Below are 21420 nucleotides of genomic sequence, written 5' to 3'. Positions count from 1 at the left end.
GAATTCTTTTTCAGGTAGACTCCCTATCTCCTCCTCTTTTCTTTGGTTTGGTGGGCATTTATCATGTTCCTTTACCTGCTGAATTTTTCTCTGCCTTTTCATCTTGTTTGGATTTCTGTGTTTGGGGTGGCCTTTCTGTATGCTGGAAGTTTGTGGTTCCTCTTTATTGTGAAGGTTCCTCCCTGTGGGTGGAGTTGGACGAGTGGCTTGTCAAGTTTTCCTGGTGGGAATCTTGCATCAGTGTTCTGGTGGGTGAAGCTGGATCTCTTCTCTCTGGAGTGCAATGAAGTGTCCAGTAGTGAGTTTTGAGGTGTCTATGGGTTTGGTGTGACTTTGGGCAGCCTGTATATTAATGCTAAGGGCTATGTTCCTGTGTTGCTGGAGAATTAGTGTGGTATGTCTTGCTCTGGAACTTGTTGGCTCTTGGGTAGAGCTTGGTTTCAGTGTAGGTATGGAGGCTTTCAGATCAGCTCTTGTCGATTAATGTTCCCTGGAGTCAGGAGTTTTCTGGTGTTCTCAAGTTTTGGATTTAAGCCTCCTGCCTCTGCCTGCCTCTGGTTCAGTCTTATTTTTACAGTAGCCTCAAGACTTGTCCATCCATATAGCACCAATGATAACACATCTAGGTTAATGGAGAAAAGATTGTCCACAGTGAGGGACACCCAGAGAGGTTCACAGAGTTACATGGAGAAGAGAAGAGGGAGGAGGGAGATAGATGTGACCAGGAGGAGAAGAGGTGGAGTCAAAAGGGGAGAGAGCAGGCTAGCCAGTAATCACTTCCTTATGTGCTCTCCACTGTCTGGATCCCTCAGAGATGTTCACAGAGTTATACAGAGAAGAGAAGAGGGTGGAAGGAGACAGAGGTGGCCAGGAGGATAAAAGGGGGAATCCAAAGGAGAGAGACAGATCCAGCCAGTAATCAGTTCCCTAATTGTTCTCCACAGCCTGGAATACGCAAAGAGATTCACAGAGTTAGGTAGAGAAGAGAAGCAGGAGGGAGGAGATAGAGGCAATTTGCGGGCAAAAATGGAGAGTCAAAAGGGGGAGAGGGCAATCAGGCCAGTAATCACACTCCAAAGTAAAAATGGGTACTGAAGATTTGATTCTTAAAGGTTCAAAATTGGTAACAAATACCAAAAAGCAAAAATTAAAAATCTAGAGTAGAGGTTAAACTGTCAAAAATACAATATTAAAAAAATCACAAGAATTATAAAAAATATATATGAAATTTGCTTTAAAATGAAAAAGGAGTAATGAAAGACTTAAAAATAAAAAAAAATTTTTTAATGATAATAGTAAAATATATCTAGGAATTTCTCTGGCACCGTTGCCGGCAGTGTGGGGTCAGTTCAGTTTCAGATAGTTCCTTGTTCCAGTTTATACTTCTTCTTGAGGTCTATATGCCCATTCCAATGTAGTCTGTGCTAACTACACGGTTTTAGTCTGTCGCACCTGTCACTTCTAAAGTGGTTCTGTTTATTTTGGCTTCTGTTTGCAAATCTCTTCAGTGTCTAATTTCCACCCTGACACAAGGGGCAAAGATGGTCACTTATTTAGGCTCACTTGTTCAGCTGTGCTGTGGGGAGGGAGGAACACTGCAAATATCACTGGTGTGTGGGGAGTGCTTGCAGTGTCTGGGCCACACTCGGTTTGCGCCCACTCCCGGTGTGTGTGCTTTCCGTCTGTACTGCTCAGGCTCCAGGTTGCTCTGCAAGGGAATTGTCTAAAGTGGGCTCTGGGTTGCATGCACTTCCCAGGTCTAAGCCGCTCAGGTTCAGGTTCTTGGGTACTCCATAAAGGCACAGACTCAGTTGGGCCTGGGTTTTGTGCCCTTCCCAGGTTCGAGCAGCTTAGGTGACCAGGTGCTTGGTGAGTGCACACTCCCCAGGTGGGCGGTGCATCTTGTCACCTCCCCTGTGCCAGCCGCTCAGTTTCCTGGGTGTGCAGCGGGAGCGCTGTCTCAGGTGTGCCATATGTCTCCCCTGGGGAGCTGATCTCTGGCTGTGACCCTCTGGGCAGATATCCACCATCCGAGATCCCAGGAAGACTTGGTTAGCAACTTGGGAGCCTGCTCACAGTTTGCTAGAGGATGCCATCTCTGGGGCCGAGATCGCCCCTTGCCTTCTGGCTCTGGCTGTCGCTTGCCTGCCTCTCTGCCTTCCGGCGAGGATGGGCCAGTCCACAGCCGGCTAGCTCTCCTCTGGTATTCGCTCAGTCCTTTGTTCTGTGAGCAAGCCCAGCAGTGCCTTAGGTTAGAGCTTTTTTCGGGAAGCTTCTCTCTCTTTCTTTTTCTTTTTCTCTCTCTCTGGCTATCCCACAGTTTGGATTGCTATCCCAGTTAGCTCCCTTAGATTGTCCTCAGGGCATTCAGGCCCGGTCCTTACTCTAAGCAATGCAGCCCGTGCCTCCCTGTCCAGCCCCCACTTGCTGGTGGCTGACCCGAGCGTCTGGGCTACTTCTCCACTGGGAGTTATGGTTAGGTGTCTAATCTGTGAGTTTTATTTATTTTTTTTCTCCTGCCAGTTATGTTTCCCTCTGAAATTCCAAAACTCCCCACAGACCCGCCAGTGAGAGGGTTTCCTGGTGTTTGGAAACTTCTCTTTCATGACTCCCTCCCCAGGATGGGTCTCTGTCCCTAATTCTTTTGTCTCTCTTTTTATCTTTTATATTTTGTCCTACCTCCTTTCAAAGACAATGGGCTGCCTTTCTGGGTGCCTGGTGTCCTCCGCCAGCATTCAGAAGTTGTTTTGTGGAATTTGCTCAGTGTTCAAATGATCTTTCAATGAATTTGTGGGGGAGAAAGTGGTCTCCCAGTCCTATTCCTCTGCCATCTTAGGGCCGCCCCATAAATACAGCTTCTTTTGTAAAGTTTACCTTACAAGAGTCAGTTTCAGTCTCCACTCTGCTCCTGATAGTTACTGCCCTCCCATTAATGTGTAATTTCTTCAAACTTGGATGTGAGTCTGAGTGAACTCCAGGAGTTGGTGATGGACAGGGAGGCCTGGTGTGCTGTGATTCATGGGGTTGCAAAGAGTCGGACACGACTGAGTGACTGAACTGAACTGAACCCACAAAATGGGGTAACCATAGTTACCTCTCAGAATGGTCATGAGCAAGAATTGAAATGATGCTATTAAATGCTAGAAAAGTGGCACAAAGATGGTTGTAACTTTATTTGAAAGTATGTACTCTGTTATGAAGCATGGTTAAGATAAGCTGTAACTTTTTATACTTATTTATTGCTAATGGTGGCACAAAACAGGCACCTTTGGGGAATGAATAATCACTTGCAGCTGGTATTTTTTTTTTTTTTTTTTGCTGCTGTGGGCTTTATGTGGTTTGTTGGATAATTGCTGAGTAGCAGTTTACATAATTTTATGTAATTTATTTATGTAAGCTGGACCTTTGAATTTATCAGTGAAAAGGTAATAATCAAAGATCCAGGTGTAGAGCTGTCAGTTTGCAAAAATTAAGTGTCAAAAAGTATGAGGGTGATTTGTACATCTTCCAATATATCTGGTTTAATCATATATTTATTTATTCTTTCACTCAATACATGGACCTATTTCCTGAGCGCCCAGCATTCTGCAGAGATCAATGAGCCGAAGAACCCACCTCTCTTACTTAAAAGATCCCTTTTAATAAAGCTATATTTTTTTAATTATTCCATGGGAAAATAAAAACATTTCTTTTAAAAAAAGTATTACTTTATTTTTGGCTTTGCTGCATCTTTGTTGCTACATGTAGGCTTTCTCTAGTTGTGGTAGGAGAGGCCTACTCTTTGTGGGGCATGGGCTTCTCTTCGAGGTGCTTTCTCTTGTGGAGCATGGGCTCCGGTGCATGGGCTTCAGTATTTGCAGCACGAGGGCTCAGTGTTGTGGCTCTTGGGCTTAGTTGCTCCACAGCATGCAGAATCTCCCCAGACCAGGGATCGAACCTGTGTCCCCTGCATTGGCAGGTGGATTCCTATCCACTGTGCCACCAGGGAAATTCGAATTGTTATTTCCTTATTGGAGCTCCCACAGTGCTTCTGGTGTTTTGCTTGAGTCAAAGTTTAAAGAACTGTTTTTACATCTGAGGGAAGTATCAAAAAAGTGAAGAGCATTGAAGATGCTATTAACACTTATTCCCATGCCCACTAAGACAGGAGGAGGAAGAGAAATTCATTTGGTGCATAGAATGAAGGCATTAGGACGTACAATGTGTCTTTTGTTCTTGCTGCATTTGAAAACTGCTTTTTAGGTCACCAATTTCTTTGTTGGCAAATTTACTGACTTTTTTCCTTTCTAACCTCTCTGTTGCATTTAACTCTTAGTAACATTAAGGCAAGTTTATTAAATACAAACTTGACAGAGTGAGAGAAAGAAAGAGGGAAACAGAGAAACAGAGCAAAACAGATGCCGTTTCCCTCCCGTCTGTGCATCATGACACCAGTTCTCCTGTGGTGCAACCAGATTCTCTTTTCCTCCAGCCATTCCCAGCCATTGACATCCCCCCAAGGCTTGGTTTTTTAAACTTGTAGGTTCTCCTCCAGATCATTGCTACTTTGTGAATACAGTTATCATGTTTATTCCAATGACTCAAAAGCAAAATTTGTCCTTTCCTATGATCTGAACTTTGATTCTACATTGCTAATAGATCTCTTTAAACTCAAAACAAATATATTGTCATTTTAGAAAAACTGAAAATCATGAAGAGATCTATTGAAATATAGTACATTTTAAAAGTGTAATTTGAGGTAAGTGTTCTCTACAATGAACATCCCAGGTGGCAGTAGTGGTTAAAAAAACCCTGTCCCACCACCACCACCCCCCCCCCCCCCCACCCGCCTCCGCCAACCCCCAGCACAATGCAAGAGACAGACGCAGCAGACTCTGGTTTGATCCCTGGGTCAGGAAGATTCCCTGGAGGTGCAAATGGCAACCCACTCCTTGCCTAGGAAATCCCATGGACAGAAGAGCCTGGCAGGCTGCAGTCCATGGGGTTGCAAAGAGTTGGGCATGACTAAAGTGACTTAGCACACATGTGGCATCTGGATCCCAAAAAGCAAAAAAAGAGGCTTCTTACCCTAGCACAGTGTCACTTCTGTCAAAGGGAGATGAGAGGCCAGCTCAGCTTCGAGAGGAAGGAATCACTGGACTCCACCACCTGGTGGAATTGGGACATATGTACACTGGATGGAGGGCATTTTAAAATATTTATTCATTTATTTTTGACTGTACCATGCAGCTTGTGAGATCAGTTCCCTACCAGGGTTCAAACCCGAGCCCCCTGCACTGGAAGCAGGGAGTCTTAACCAGTGGACCACCAGGGAAGTCCCTGAAGGAAGGCATTGTTGACAGCTGTCATTGGGAGTCTCTTTACCATAGGAGACAAATAAAAATTCCTCTCCTTTGAGTCTGTGACTAATTCCTATCACCCCAATATCTTGGATGAAGAGTGCTTTTGATTTTTGCAGCTAAATAGATACCCCAGGATAAAATCCTATCATAATGGATTTTGTGATCTAGAGTTCTGTTAGCTTGGCAAGGCCCCTACATGATGCCAAGACTTTCCCATCACTCTTATAAAAGGCTTACCATGTATGCTATCTGTAAACAATTTTTATTTTATTTTTTAGTTACTTAAAAACTACTTTAAGTGGAGAGCAGAATGTCCAGAAATAAGTGCAGATCTCCACCCTAGAAGCATCCTTGGCCTCCTGAAGTCAGGCTACGTCGGTGTCCTGAGAGCCCGAGACCCCACCGGCAGCAAAGTTCTGATTTACAGAATTGGTAAGTCACACACTTCTCCTCTTTTCTATTTTTCTTGACTGCCATATCAGAAGCTTTCATGAGTTTATATTTAAGAGTTTAGCTTTTTAACTTGGGTTTTGTTGTTGTTGCTTAGTCGTTAGGTCATTAAGTCATTAAGCAGGGCTCTCTTGGTGGCTCAGTGGTAAAGAATCTGCCTGCTAATTCAGGAGACAGGGCTTTGATCCCTGGTCTGGGAAGATTCTACATACCTTGGAGCAACTAAGTCCATGTGCCACAACTACTGAACCTGTGCTCCTAAGCCCGGGAGAGGCAACTACTGAGCTTGTGTGGTGTCCTAATTACTGAATCCCAAAGGTTCTAGAGCCTGTGCTCAGCAACAAGAAAAGCCACCATAGCGAGAAGCCCACACACCACAACTAGAGAGCAGCCCCCGCTCACCACAAGTACAGAAAAGCCCAGGCAGCAACAAAGACTCAGCATAGCCAAATAAATAAACAAAATTGTAAAAAACAAAGAGCAATCCCATTGTGCCTTCCTAGGAATACCTCTGATTATTGCTTATGTTTCTTTGTCTCCATAATTTTCCATGCTATTATACACTACCCAGTAACATCTACATCTGTTAGGGTCAGCCAAAATTCCCTCCTCAATCCCATGAGACCCTTTGGCCTCCAACCCAGCCAGCTCCCCACACTTCCCATTCTCAGCCACACTTTTTAAGTTAGTCATGTTCACCACTCACATGTTCTCATAGCTCCTCTCAACATCCCCTGCACTAGTTCCACTCCCATCTTTCTGCTGAAATGACCTGAGCAAATCATCAGTGATCATCTTTTCACAGCAAACCTCTTCCTCTCTGATACCACAGTCTCCTGGTGTTTTCTCCCAACTTAACTGACTATTTATTCTTAGTCTCCTTCACTGGCACTACATATTCAACTTCAAATTCTGAAATTCTTTTAGACATTGGCCCCAGCTTCCTCTTCTTAGCTATATATCTCTGTACTACAACAGAGAGAATCATTAAGTCCACAATAATCACTGCCCTAGGCCTAGATATAACCACAAAATCCCTGAGATTTGTATCTTCAGCCCATCCTCTCTTTGTTTCTCAAAGCTCCAGACAACCAGTTCCCTGTCTCAACTGTACCCGCCTGGACATTTCACCAGCACGATTTTAATGTGTTCAAAACTACCTATAATCTTTTCTTCCCCAAACACAACAAATGGTACCACCATTCTACTCGATTGTCTAAGCCAGAAACTTTGGTATTTTTAGAATTTTACCTTTCCTTAGTCATAAATCTTTTCCCTCCCTTCATCTTGTTAGGTATTGCATGAAACTTTTAATCTGAAGATTTGCATCTTTTTCCAGCTTTGGAAGAATTTTCCTTTCCCCTCTGTTGCCTATTATCTGTGTTTTTTGTCTTCCAGAACTCTGATGAGTTGGATTTTGAAACTTCTGTATCTAGCTGCCCATCTCCTACCTTTTTATTCATACATATTGACTTCTGGCTCTCCTATGCTGAAACTGAGGGAATTCCTCAGCTCAATATTCCAGACCCTTATTCACTTGTTGGCTGTGTGTTTTCTGACATTTGTCCTATTAACAGAGATTTGCTCGAACTGTCATTTTATTTCCAAGAACTCAACTGATTCTTTTTCATAATAGCCTCTTCTTATAGTAATAGCCTAGGGCTTCCCTGGTGGCTCTGACAGTAAAGAATCTGCCTGCAATGCAAGAGAGCCAAGTATGATCCCTGGGTCGGTAAGATCCCCTAGAGGAGGGCATGGCAACCCACTCCAGTATTCTTGCCTGGAGAATCCCATGGACAGAGGAGCCTGGCTGGCTACAGTCCATGGGGTTGCAGAGTCCGACATGACTGAGTGACTAACACACACACAATAATAGCCTACAGTATCTTTATTTTTCCCCACTGAAACTATTTTGTTTCCTTTACCTTTTCTTGCTTTATTAGCTGTCTCCTTCGATTGTAATGCCTTTGTCTATTGAGTTGGATCCTTTCTTCTTTTGTGTGTCAGTGTTTTTAAAAATGTTATAATTCGTAGTGGTTGCATATCTTTTTAATAGATCGCCTGCTTGCCTATCCATTACTGTCACTTTTGCCCACCATGGCCTCCCCCAGGACTAGTGGGGGAGGGGAGAGGATAAGAATTCAGCAACTCCTTAGCACAGGTATTCCTTGTTTTTCCTGGGTGGCTACCCTAGCGCTTCTTGACTTGACTTTCCAAGACCACACTCACTGTTCTAGCCTGTGTGGACATGACCGCTACACGCTACATCAGGGAGGGGTGTCAGAGAGAATCTACCTGCCTGTCTCATGCATTTCCCTTAGCAACAACCTCTGTGGTTACCATAGGACCCTGGCTACTCTTGGTAATCCAGAGCCTTGCTTTTCCCATTTTCAATACCTTTGAATGTGGAGCATGTCCAGAGGCATTCCCACCTTTAGCCACAGCTCCATCCTGCATATTTTGTGCTGTAGTTTCATCTGGCCATCAGACACAGCCTGCATTCATTCTTTTATTTTCCCCATGCTCTTAGGAATCTGTTCTTCTTCTTCTTTTTTTTTTTAATGTGGACAAGGAGACACATGTGTGATCCCTGGGTCAGGAAGTGCTCCTGGTGAAGGGAACGGCAACCCTCTCCAATATTCTTGCCTGGAGAATCTCATGGACAGAGGCGCCTGGTGGACTATAGTCCATGGGGGTCACAAAAAAGTAGGACACAACTGAGTGACTAACACTTTCACTTTTTTTTTTAAAATGTCTTTACTGAATTTGTTACAATATGGTTTCTGTTTTATGTTTTGGCTTTTGGACCCCAACGCATGTGGGATCTTAGCTCCCAGGGATCGAACCCTCCCCTGCTACACTGAAAGGCAAAGTCCTAACCACTGGACCACCAGGGAAGTTGAAAGAATCTGTTTTTTACTAGGGATGTGAGGGAGGGAGGGAAAAGCAGGCTCATGTTCTTGGACCACCAATTTGATCTGTTATTCTATTCATGATCTTCGTATATGTATTATTTCTAATGATCTTGAAATCTAAAAAGAATCCATTTCCTTCTATAAATCTTTCTGATCCTTTATTCTTCACACAGTGCTGAGACATAAGTTTTTACGTTTTTTGTTTTTTTTTTTTCCCAGCACACTGGGACCCGAAAGTTTTCACAGCTTATGATGCATTTCGTGTGAGTCTCATCACGTCGGAGCTTATTGTCCAGGAGGTAGAGACACAGCGAAATGGAATCAAGGCTGTCTTTGATTTGGAAGGCTGGCAGTTTGCTCATGCCTTTCAAATTACCCCCTCTGTAGCCAAGAAGATTGCTGCTGTTCTCACAGTAAGTGTGTAGTCTGTTCAGGATTGTTTTCGTTCCATCCCTCACTTGTGTGACCTCATGAACTGCAAGCACACCAGGCTTTCCTGTCTTCACTGTCTCCTGGAGTTTGCTCAAACTCATGTCCATTGAGTCGGTGATGCCGTCCAGCCATCCCATCCTCTGTCATCCCCTTCTCCTCCTGCCTTCGATCTTTCCCAGCATCAGAGTCTTTTCCAACGAGTCAGCTCTTCACATCAAGTGGATAAAATATTGGAGTTCCAACTTCAGCATCAGGTTGATTTCCTTTAGGACTGACTGGTTTGATCTCCTTGCTGTCCAAGGTACTGTCTTCAGGATAATGCTTCCAAATATTAAATATAAATTTAGTTGTGTGTTAAAGAGAATGGATAGTATATTTATTGGGCTTCCTTGATACCTCAGCTGGTAAGGAATCTGCTTGCAATGGAAGAGACCCTTGTTTGATTCCTGGGTCAGAAAGATCCCTGGAGAAGGGATAGGCTACCAACTCCAGTATTCTTGAGCTTCACTGGTGGCTCAGACAATAATGCAGGAGACCTGGGTTTGATCCCTGGGTTGGCAAGATCTCCTGGAGGAGGGCATGGCAATCCACTCCATTTATTGGGCTTCCCAGGTGATGCTAGTGGTAAAGAATCTTTCTGCCAATGTAGGAGACCCAAGAGACTTGGGTTCAATTCCTGCATCAGGAAGATCCCCTGGAGTAGGAAGTGGTTCCCTACTCCAATATTCTTACCTGGGAAATCCCATGGACAGAGGAACCTGGCGAGCTATAGTCCATGGGGCTGCAAAGAGTCAGACAAGACTGAGTGACTGAGCACAATCACACACATAAGTACATTTATTAGAAAATTAAATAAAATTTTAGAAGAGATACATATAATTCAATAATGGTAAGAGGGAGTAAAGTTATTATTTCAAAAAGAAAGAGTTGCAACAAACTGAAAATATGTTCAAAATTTCAAACCACAGAATTCATACATTTAAACAAGAATGTGATGACTTTATCTGTCATTAAAATTTTGTTCCTAAATTAAAAATTGACTCAAAAAATAATATTGATAACAATGATAATATACAACAAAGTGTCATATAGGTTTGGTTGGTATAGATTGAACAGTTCATTCCAGAAAAAAATAAGTCTTAAAAATGGCCATCATCTTTGACCCAGTAATCCTACTGTGGAAATCTAGCCAAGGAATAATCTTAAATATAGCAAAGACTTCGTGTATAATAATGATGGTTTACTCTGTGCTGGATACTTTACTGAATGTTTTAAATGCATTACCGTTTAATGGCTACACCAAAAGCTTATGATATATGACTATTTTTTTTCCATTTTACACATTATTTTACTATGTCAGAGAGGTGACATAGCAATGCCCAAACATACATGTTTTGTCAGCAGTGAAACAAGGATTCCCATCCAGGACATCTGGACATAAAAACTATACTTAAAAACATAATTTCTTTTGTACCTAAATACCATTACTACAGCACTGATTTTTATAGAAGAAAATTGCTGCTAAGTCACTTCAATCGTGTCCGACTCTGTGTCACCCCATAGACGGCAGCCCACCAGGCTCCCCCGTCCCTGGGATTCTCCAGGCAAGAACACTGGAGTCGGTTGCCATTTCCTTCTCCAAAGCATGAAAGTGAAAAGTGAAAGGGAAGTCACTCAGTCGTGTCCGACTCTTTGCGACCCCATAGACTGCAGCCTACCAGGCTCCTCTGTCCATGGGATTTTCCAGGCAAGAGTACTGGAGTGGAGTGCCAGTGCCTTCTCCGAGAAGAAAATTAGAAACAGCTTATTTATGGAGAAATAGGAAAAGGGTTACTTAGACGATGATACAGCCACTTGACAGATTACAGCTTCAATATTTAAAACCCACTATGTTTACAAAAATTGTGTTATGTCAGTGAAACAAAACAGGGTGTAAATTATTTAGAGAGCATAATGGCAATTATGTTTAAAATAAAATTATTCATAGAAAGAACCTGAAAGGAAAAGTGACAATTTGGTAACACATCTCTAAAAGCTGTGTGTTGAAAAAAAAAAAAAGAAAAGAATTTTGCATAAAAGAACCTTGGCAGGAAAAAATTAACAACACATCTTTGGTTAGGGAAACTACTGATAATGTTTTTCTTTCAATTCTTAACTTTGTAACCTTAGAAAAAAGCTGATATTACTTTGATATGAAAGACTTATACCTATGTCAAAAGTTTAAAAGTGAAAAAAAAGTTTAAGTGTTTGTTTATTGTACTTTTCTTTTGAAGGAAACTTTTATGAAAGTTTTTTTTCCTCAAAATAAAAATTTGAAGGGAAAAGTTAAATATAAATATACAAACGACTCACTGATTTTTCAAAAGCACATTTATATGTGATTGAGGGAGACATGTTATGTGTCTTATTTATGAAATATGCATGTATTTCTTTAAATACTTTGCCTAAGCTACAGGGTGAAAACTTTTCTTACTCTAGGGACAGTGAACTATAAATTAGGCTATTGTGTTGATGGCACAATTTTGAAAATTAAATCACACTTTAGGTATTGCTGTACATTTAGCAAGTGTTCAAAAAAGGGGTTTGTTGATAGGATCACATATTGATTTATGTTTTGTTATTAATAAGACATTTTCTTTATTTTCAAAAGGATTCCTTTCCATTAAAAGTTCGTGGTATCCATTTGATAAATGAGCCAATAATTTTCCATGCTGTCTTTTCCATGATTAAACCATTTCTGACTGAAAAAATTAAGGAACGGGTGAGTAAAACATTTTCAAATCACAATTCTTCTGTATTAAATGTTCCATTCCTTTTAAAATTTAAGAATAGCTCTCTTATTACCACCCTTCCCCTGACACACACAGAGCATTATCCAAGTGTTTTGAATATTTAATAATCCAACTACTTTTATAAATAAAAATTTCTTTTTAATTAAAAAAAATCAAATACTGGATCTCCCATGCATGGTTGGTGAGACTGCAAAATAATATATTCCCTATAGAGGGAAGTGTGGCCATAATTATAAAAATTACAACCTTCACATTTCTGAGATTTTTTTCCAAAGATATACTCATGGGGCTTCCCTAGTGGCTCAGATGGTAAAGAGTTCACAGGCTAATGCAACAGACACTGGTTTGATACCTGGGTCAGGAAGATCCCCTGGAGGAGGGCAGGGCAACACATTCCAGTATTCTTGCCTGGGAAATCCCATGGACAGAGGAGCCTGGTGGACTACAGTCCATGAGGTTACAAAGAGTCAGACACTGCTTAGCAATAAAACAACAACAAGAAATATCCACTTATAAACAAAATTATATATACGATTCATTGTAGCAAAAGATTGGAAACTATCAAGTGTATCATGAGGGAACTGGTTAAATAAGCTATGATACATCTACACAATGGAACACAGTAAGATTTGCAGGATGTATTGGGAAGTGAAATAAGACCATGCAGAATGTTTATGTTATACTACCTTTTGTATAAAAAGAGAAGACATCAGAAACTATAGTTTTATTTGCATAAAAGTTATCCTCAAAAAGGATATACAACCACCAAATTGTTTACTCTGTATAGAACAGAAGCGAGTTATGGATGGAGTGGATGAGGTTAGGGTTGGGAGCAAGACACTGTCTTGCTGTCTTTTATCTTGTTTTGATTTCTAGCCATGTGAATGTATTATCTATGTAAATAATAAATGTACTTACATTAGACATGTGTAACTAAAAACCGCAGTACCCAAAGTGTGTGACTTAATATCATGTTAGTTAAAGCAAAGAGATTTGATGTTTTATTACCTATCTTGTGGAGTCTTAGCTCAGGTGGTATCACTTGGAATTTTTCAAGTGTTGACAATAGAATCTGAGTTCCCCAAAATGGCAACCATTCTTCTGCATGAATCTGTAAAGGATAATTTTTTTTTTGTTTGGCCATGCCACATGGCTTGCGGGATCTTAGTTCTCCCACAAGAGATCAAACCTGTGCCTTCTCCAGTGGAAGTTCAGAGTCTAACCACTGGATCTTTCCAAGGAATTCCCTTAAAGGATAATTTTTAGAGCATAATATTTAGACAAATGTTGGCAACATCTAATGCAAGAACACAAACAGGTTTTAAAGGCTTTGATGATTTAAATCTCAAAAATTACTTAAATATAAGTACTGATAATGTGAGTAATAACATATTTGGAATTTTAGAAAGTATATTTTTCGGATTCTGAAAATGTATTATCTTGCATCTTCTCAGAAAATTATGACCATAGAACTTCATTTGAGGTTTTCCAGTAGACATTTCTGTCTGTCTTTAAGAGGAACCACCCCTATTCTTTCATTTTTATAAGAGTCAATTTTTTGTTCATTTTTTCCTCTTTTCAATATAGTTTGATAATAGCTGGCCATCTCTGTTGAATTCTGAAAGACATAAAAATAAGTATTTCTATTTTGAGTTATATTTTGGATCACAAAAACCCCAAGCTATAGCAATAAATTGAACCTAATAAACAGGAGAACATGAGCAAGAAAAGAAGAAAAATTTAAAATTGAGAAGTTAAGTGGAGCATTTCAGTGGAAGTTAATTGACATGAAACAGATTTGCCAAAATGAGGAGGGCGAGGAAGACCAAATCTTGCCACTTTCTCCCTTTAAATGTTTTGGCAATACTCTATGAATGATCTTATTTCCTCTTTCTTGAAGTGATAGTAGAATTTTTGAATTAAACATTTCTGAAAAAATCAAGAATTGGGACTGTGAGGTTCCTGAGTACAAGAAACTTGTTTCATTCCTCTTTCAGTCTTTGTATCCTAGCACATGAAGTCAAAGTGGAAGTCTTAGTTGCTCAGTCATGTCCTACTCTTTGCGACCCCCTGGACTGTAGCCCGCCAGGCCCTTCTGTCCATAAAATTTGCCAGGCAAGAACACTGGAGTGGAGAGCCATTCCCTTCTTGAGGGGAACTTCCTGATCCAGGGATCAAATCCAGGTTTCCCATATCACAGGCAGATTCTTTACCATCTGAGCCACCAGGGAAGCCTCAACCCTAGCACATCAGTTCAGTTCAGTTCAGTCGCTCAGTCGTGTCCAACTCTTTGCGACCCCCATGAATCGCAGCATGCCAGGCCTCTCTGTCCATCACAAACTCCGGAGTTCACTCAGACTCATGTCCATCGAGTCAGTGATGCCATCCAGCCATCTCATCCTCTGTCGTCCCCTTCACCTCCTGCCCCCAGTCCCTCCCAGCCTCAGAGTCTTTTCCAATGAGTCAGCTCTTCGCATGAGGTGGCCAAAGTACTGGAGTTTCAGCTTCAGCATCATTCCCTCCAGAGAAATCCCAGGGCTGATTTCCTTCAGAATGGACTGGTGGGATCTCCTTGTAGTCCAAGGGACTCTCAAGAGTCTTCTCCAACACCACAGTTCAAAAGCATCAATTCTTCGGTACTCAGCCTTTTTCACAGTCCAACTCTCACATCCATACATGACCACAGGAAAACCCATAGCCTTGACTAGACGGACCTTTGTTGGCAAAGTAATGTCAACCCTAGCACATAGTAGGTGCTTATTAGAAGATTGAATTTACACATGAACCCTAGCAGATAAGTAAAGGTTGTTTATATATTTGTAACAAGATGTGCTTTTAATCAAAGTTTCCAAGTCTTTATTTTAACTTCAGGACATTATATGATGAATTTATATAGTTTAAAATGTTTGAAAATTTAAGTTCTCAACCATCATAATTTCTCTTAATTTTTTATTAGCCAAGACTATCTGTCAACTGTACCACATAAATTATTCCCCACATACCTAGTTGTGTGCTCAAATGTATGCTTTTGATAAGAACTAATAAAAAGAAATACACATTTATCATCTACAGAACTATTTCAGGATATTCCACCTTTTGCTAAGAATCACCAATACATTAGTAGGGAACAGAAGGTATAAAATAATTTCTAAAAATTATTTATCATTTATTTTTTGGCTGTGCTGGGCCTGTGTTGCTGAGCAGGCTTGTCTCTAGTTGCAGTGAGCAGGGGCTACTCTCTAGTTGTGGTGCAAGGGCTTCTCACTGCAGTGGCTTCTCTTGCTGCAGAGCACAGGCTCTAGGGTGTGGGGGCTTCAGTAGTTGTGGCTCCTGGGCTCTGGAACACAGCTCAATAGTTGTGGCACACAGGGTTAGTTGCTCCTTGGCATGTGGGATCCTCGTGGACCAGAGATCAAACCCGTCTCCTGCATTGACAGGTAGATTCTTTACCACTGAGCCACGAGGGAAACCCCCTGATAAGAACTAATAAAAAGAAGTACACTTTAATCATCTACAGAACCATTCCAGGATATTCGATCTTTTGCTAAGAATCACCAATACATTAATAGGAAATAGAATGTATGAAATGATTTTATTTAGTTTTAAAAATCTACTTTTGAAAGAAAAAGTATCTTTTTATAAATTCTGAATAGTTATAAGGATGCAAATATAAGAAAACAGTAAGATGAGCAGCTTCATCAGCAGCACAAGCATAAGTAAAATTATTGGCTTCATAAGCAGAGGGACAAATGATGTAGTATCTGCACAAGTTCTTCTGTCTTAGATGTGATGAGAATACCTCATTTTATGATGTTGAGTTTCTGCTGGAAATGCCTCTGCTATACTGGGAGGCAGAGGGCATATCTTCTAAAACATTTTGTCTGTTTCAGATTCATATGCATGGGGACAACTACAAGCAAAGCTTACTCCAGTATTTCCCAGACATTCTTCCACTGGAATACGGTGGTGAAGAGTACTCCATAGAGGACATCTGTCAGGAGTGGACAAATTTTATAATGAAGTCAGAAAATTATCTCAGCAGCATTTCACAGACGGTTAAAGGAGAAGAAGTTATTTAATGTGAAAGGTTTCCTGATTAAAAATTCATGACTGAGATCCTATCTGGTTATATGAATGAAAGAAAAGGAATCTTTAATGCTTTTCTGATTTTTTTTTAATGTAAAAATCTTTTAACCTGAGCAACGTGGGTATTTGGGAAACTTCTTTACTTTTTAAGTATCTTTTCTTTACCTTAGAAGTAATTAAATGTTAGTATACCTTAAAAGCATATAAGAGGTTCCTTTTTTGGCATTTGAAAGAAAGTTATCTCTGAAGTACCGTCATGTGTACATTTGTGTTTAAAGTTTTATTTTAAAAAACTTTTCTGGTTTTTTTCATTCTGGTAATGAATACATAGTCCACTGAAGAGAAATATTAGCACAAATCAACTGACTATAAAAATCTATTCACACTTTTTTAGGTGTGTGTCAGATTAGACTATAATTCAGATTGAAGTCTGAGTACAGTTTTACATAGTTATTTCCATGGGCCAGCAAGGTAGTTCACCTCAGGGAAATTCTATTTAGCATATTTGCACAATAGAAACTTTTGACTGAAGTCCATATGCCATAAACTATTATATGTTGCATCAGGTCTCTAGGAAATTATTCATGTTGATACAATTAACTCCATAGAAATTCAGAGATGGAATATTTGGTTGCCATATACATGGACTCTATTTTTAACTGAACAGTAACATGACTACACAAGGGGAAGGAAATGTTTACATTGTAAAATCAGTCAGTTACATCTGGAACTTTTCAGACTATGCATGAAATAATTTAGATTTTACTATATTATCAGAACATTCTAGCCAAATCCTACAATTCATATTTACTTAAAAAAAACAGTAGTTAAAATGTGCTGTTTGTACTGTAGCTATGTTAATGCATATTTCATTTATTGAGAAAGATATGTCAATATAACTTTCAATTTATGACAATTTTTACAGTATTTTATAATTTTTGAATTTTATTTTAAACCTAAGAACACAGGATACAAAATTTGTTAAACAGGTTTTAGCTTAGTTGGGTTTCAACATTAATCATACAATATTAGCTTTGTGAAAGACTATGTAAAGGCTGTTTTTCTTTATAAGAAAATTATTCTAATCAGATGAGTTGGTACTTATGATTCTTTGTACATACATCTGTAAAAAATCAAATGATTATGAATGTTCTTTAGAGAACGTCTTTGTGATTTAGCATTGGGAAGCTAACTGTACATTATAATTTTTGTTAAAAAAATTAGATCATGCTTGTTTTCTAAAAAATGATAAAACCTTCTTTATAAAATCATAAATTTAGAATTGTTTAATTAAAAATAACAGCAGAATAAAACCATTTAAAAAATGTAAATAATAGCAACAACAAAAAGCTCTAGTTTATCCAACTTTTATTCTTACATGGTTTACATCACAAAGTTCCAATTCATTCACATTCTGGGAACTTAAATCACTTTCTTCTGACTCTATAAAGGAATGATTACTTTAGCACAATAGATAGTATTTTTAAATGTCTTTTAAATATTATTCATGGGTGATGTTATTAATAGTAAATAGAATTAAAGTAAGTCAATCAACAGAAGTACATTTCATGATAGGATTTTGAATTTTTTATGGAATGAAGCGATTCACTGAGGAACATTATAAGAACAATGTAAAATGAACAGGCAGTTTTATAAGGTGGCAAGATAAATCACTATTGAATTGTCTCTGTTACTTTACAGTAATTGCACCAGAAGTGCCTTTTAAAAGACTAATATGTGCTCATTGTTACTGAACTGCACGATAATGTTTATTCTAATATTGTTCAAAACAAAATAAAGATTTTTCACTCAAACTATAGCTGTTGGTTTTCCTTTTTTAAATAAGAATACTAGGTATTCGTTTTCAAAAACTGCTTTTCCTTACAGAAAAGCTTAAGAAAAAAGTATCATCCATCTAGTTGTCCTCTTTATACATTTCAGTTGCAGACTGGTTCCCCCCCTTCCACCACTGCTGCTCAGTTCAATACCACTTTCCCCGGTGTTGTTATGCTTAAAGGGACCACAGATTAATTTCATAAAATTAAGCCATGCATACTTTCAGAAGTTAAAACTTAAGTGATAAAAGCCAGAGTATATCACTTTATCAAATAATTTGATTTGGAAACTATCAGCCCAGATCATGATTTCAGATTATCAATATATTTCCCTTATGGAAATAACACAGAAGTCCTAGAGCAAGTAATAGTTTTGCTACCCACCTAAATCAAGCCAGCAGCTCACAAAACTGGGCAAACATACAAATCTCAAACTCAGCAAACTAGTAAGGTGATGTCTAAAATACTCTGCTAAGTTGCTCAGGCTCCTCTGTCCATGGGATTCTCCAGGCAAGAATACTGTGGGTTGCCACTTCCTCCTCCAGGGGATCTTCCCAACCCAGGGAATCTTCCCAACCCAGGGATCAAACCTGCATCTCCCGCATTGGTAGGTGATTCTTTATCACTGAGACACCTGGAAATTCCTAAGAGATACAAACCTCCACTTAGAAAATAAATAAGACATAGAGATGTCATATATAACATTTTATTGTAATAAATTTGTATGGAGTCAGATGGTTACTAGATGTATTGTGGCGAACATTTCCTAAGGTATGCAAATATCAAATCACTTTGATCACACTTAACATACTCTTGTACATCAATTGTATTTCAATAAATAAAGGCCTTTTCTTCTAACTCCAGGATCAGGGTCATCTATGAGTCTATTTTACCTTTCTTATTAGATTACTATTACATATTTCTGTTTCTTCATATTTTTAATAATATTTTATGTTGGACACTGTGTTTAGCTGTAGAGTCTCCAGGTAATATCTCCCATCAGTGACAGCTCTTCCTTTCTTTTGTCAGGTATCACGAGAGCCTAGTAAATCCATCAGGTCTTGAACTGGGTTGTAGATTTGAGGATTCAGGCTATCTCAGGTTCATTCCCATTCTTCATGATTGATCCACTTGGGTTTTATGGTGTCTTGGATGTTCTCCTTTTTCTTAACAATTCCTTCAACAGATGTTTTAGTGGTGGCAACTGTGTGTATGTGGGGGTGAGGTGGGGTCACTGCCATGACTTATTTCTCTTTATTTCCCCCTTTATCTCCTTCTTTCCCGTCACTGTCCTCTCTTGAAGGGGCACTACCTGCTTGTCAAAGCAGCTGTTTTGTCCTCAGAAACAATACTTACCTGAAGTTGCCATCTCTGGCTCCTTCCTGACAGCCAGTACTAACCCTCTAAGAGGGCTTCCCAGGGGTAGGGCTTCAGCCATAAAGAACCCACCTGCCAATGCAGGAGCTGCAGGAGACACAGGTTCCATCCCTGGGTGGGGAAGATCCCCTGGAGGAGGAAATGGCAACTCGCTCCACTATTCTTGTCTGGAGAATCCTCATGGACAGAGGAGCCTGGTGGGCTATGTTCATAGGGCTGCACAGTCAGACACTACTGAGCTCCTGAGCACAGGCACACACAGCCTTACAAGACCTAGGCTGTGCTCAGTATCCTGGCATTTCATGTTTGACATTTTCTTTCACGGCTTGATTTTGCCTATGCTTTATCTAAATTCCTTGCTCCTCTTTCCTCATTTTCAAAGAGGAAGCATTGCATCCTCTCCTCTCAGCATCGGAGTCTTGCAACAGCGGAGAAAACTTGCTGGAGTTTGCTACTTAGCAGTCTTTCTGTTAATTTGATGTTTATGATACCCTCCATCTCCAAGTATTGTTAAAGGCATAAATCATGTGTAACTTTAAACTCCTTGTATATCTCATGGTTTTTCTTAAGATCTGTAGACAGATTCTGGCTTAGGCAGTTGACATAAGCCTCTGGACACCAGCATAACTTATCTGTTATTTCTCATTTGTATAAAATTAACTCTGTTGATGTGCCATATGCCAAGCTGCTTCAGTCGTGTCCATCTCTTGGTGACATTATGGACGTTAGCCCACCAGGCTCCTCTCTCCACGGGATTCTCCAGTCAAGAATAATGCAGTGGGTTGCCATTTCCTCCTCCAGGGGATCATCCTGACCTAGGGATCGAACCTGCTCCTCCTCTCTTACAGCTCCTACATTGGCAGGTGGGTCCTTTACTTTTAGTACCACCAACTCTGTTGATAACCAGCTCCAATTTATTAATTTTCATGTATTCTAAATATCAATTAATTATACAATTTATTCATTCCTTTATTGATAATGATTAAAGTTGCACTTAATATTTCACTATTACAAGAGAATGCTACAAAGAACATACTTGTATATGTTTATTTATTTACACGTGCAGGCATTTCTCTAGGGCAAATACTAAGTCTAAGAAATGCTGTGTTATAGAATATGTGCACCTTCCCTTTTACCACATATTGCCTAATTGCTCCCCCAAAACAGTTGTAATACTTTACAATTCTACCAGCAGTGTTAAGGGAATTCTTATTTTTCTACACCCTTATTATCAAGGGTACACTTTTTTACACTTCTGTCATTCTGATGGATGCAACATACTATCTTGTTTTAATCTGCATTTCCCTGATGACTAGTGAAGCTTTGTTTTTTCATATTCTTTTCCTAGTTTTCTATTAGGTTGTTATTCTTTCTTGTTCATTTAGTTCTTTGTACATGCTAGAAATAAACATCTTTGAAATTCTGTATTTTGTAAATATATCTTCCAAATTTGTGCCTTATCTTTAATTCATTTAGTTAAACAGAAGTTTTAAAATTATAACATCATTTAATCTACCAATTTCTTCCACTAACATGTTTTTAAAAAAAAAATGTTTTCTGAAATTCCATCAACATCATGGACACACAGTCCTATATTTTCTCATCAAAGTATAACAGTTTGCCTTTTACATTTGTATCTTTACTCACCTAGAGTTTATTTTTGTGTATAATGAGAGGTAATACTTTTTTTCCTATGTGGACAGACAATTGCTCCAGCACTACAACTTCATACTGGTACAAAGTTTCCTCCTCTGTTCATCTGAGTTCAAAACAAGCCGAATATGTAGGGCCTTTCACAAACACATCCATTCAGCTTATCGCTCACCACACCCTTCCAGAGCAGCATTATTATCTTAACAAAGCAAAGGACATACTAGATTCGCTCTTCTTGAAATACATTCTCTTCACAAATTCTGTTCTCTTTTCCTTACAAAATTGCAAACTTCTGAGAAAAAAAAACAAGGCATTGCCCAATTAATCTTTGCATCCTCTATATTTGGCATTGAGTTGATTATCAAATACGCTTCTATTCTGATTTTCACCCTTATAGGTGGGAACTCCCAGCCAGTATAAGCCATATCTTTATATTTAGGTTTTCACACAGAAAGAAAAAGCTTACCTTTCATCTACTAGCCCACCAAAAAACAAGTTCAGTGTTTCCAAATCTCTTTTCAAATTTTAAACAGAAACC

General features: G+C 39.5%; 1 protein-coding gene across 2 annotated transcripts in view; it reads left to right on the top strand.

Moving 5' to 3' along the window:
* TTPA (alpha tocopherol transfer protein) overlaps positions 1-17824 on the top strand; it is a 31062-nt gene extending 13238 nt beyond the window's left edge. The window contains exons 2-5 of one of the 2 annotated variants that reach the window (XM_055546088.1): positions 5621-5774; positions 8927-9120; positions 11790-11900; positions 15822-17824. In XM_055546088.1, the coding sequence (XP_055402063.1) occupies positions 5621-5774; positions 8927-9120; positions 11790-11900; positions 15822-16010 (648 nt within the window). In that variant the 3' untranslated portion in view covers positions 16011-17824. The remainder of the gene's footprint in view (positions 1-5620; positions 5775-8926; positions 9121-11789; positions 11901-15821) is intronic. The other variant, XM_055546089.1, reaches the window with a different exon arrangement.
* Positions 17825-21420: the final 3596 nt, after the last annotated feature.

This window comes from Bubalus kerabau, chromosome 14 (genome assembly GCF_029407905.1).
Source record: "Bubalus kerabau isolate K-KA32 ecotype Philippines breed swamp buffalo chromosome 14, PCC_UOA_SB_1v2, whole genome shotgun sequence".
In the NCBI taxonomy this organism is placed as follows: domain Eukaryota; kingdom Metazoa; phylum Chordata; class Mammalia; order Artiodactyla; family Bovidae; genus Bubalus; species Bubalus kerabau.
Note: the sequence above shows the minus strand (reverse complement) of the source record. Positions and strands in the feature narration are given on the sequence as shown.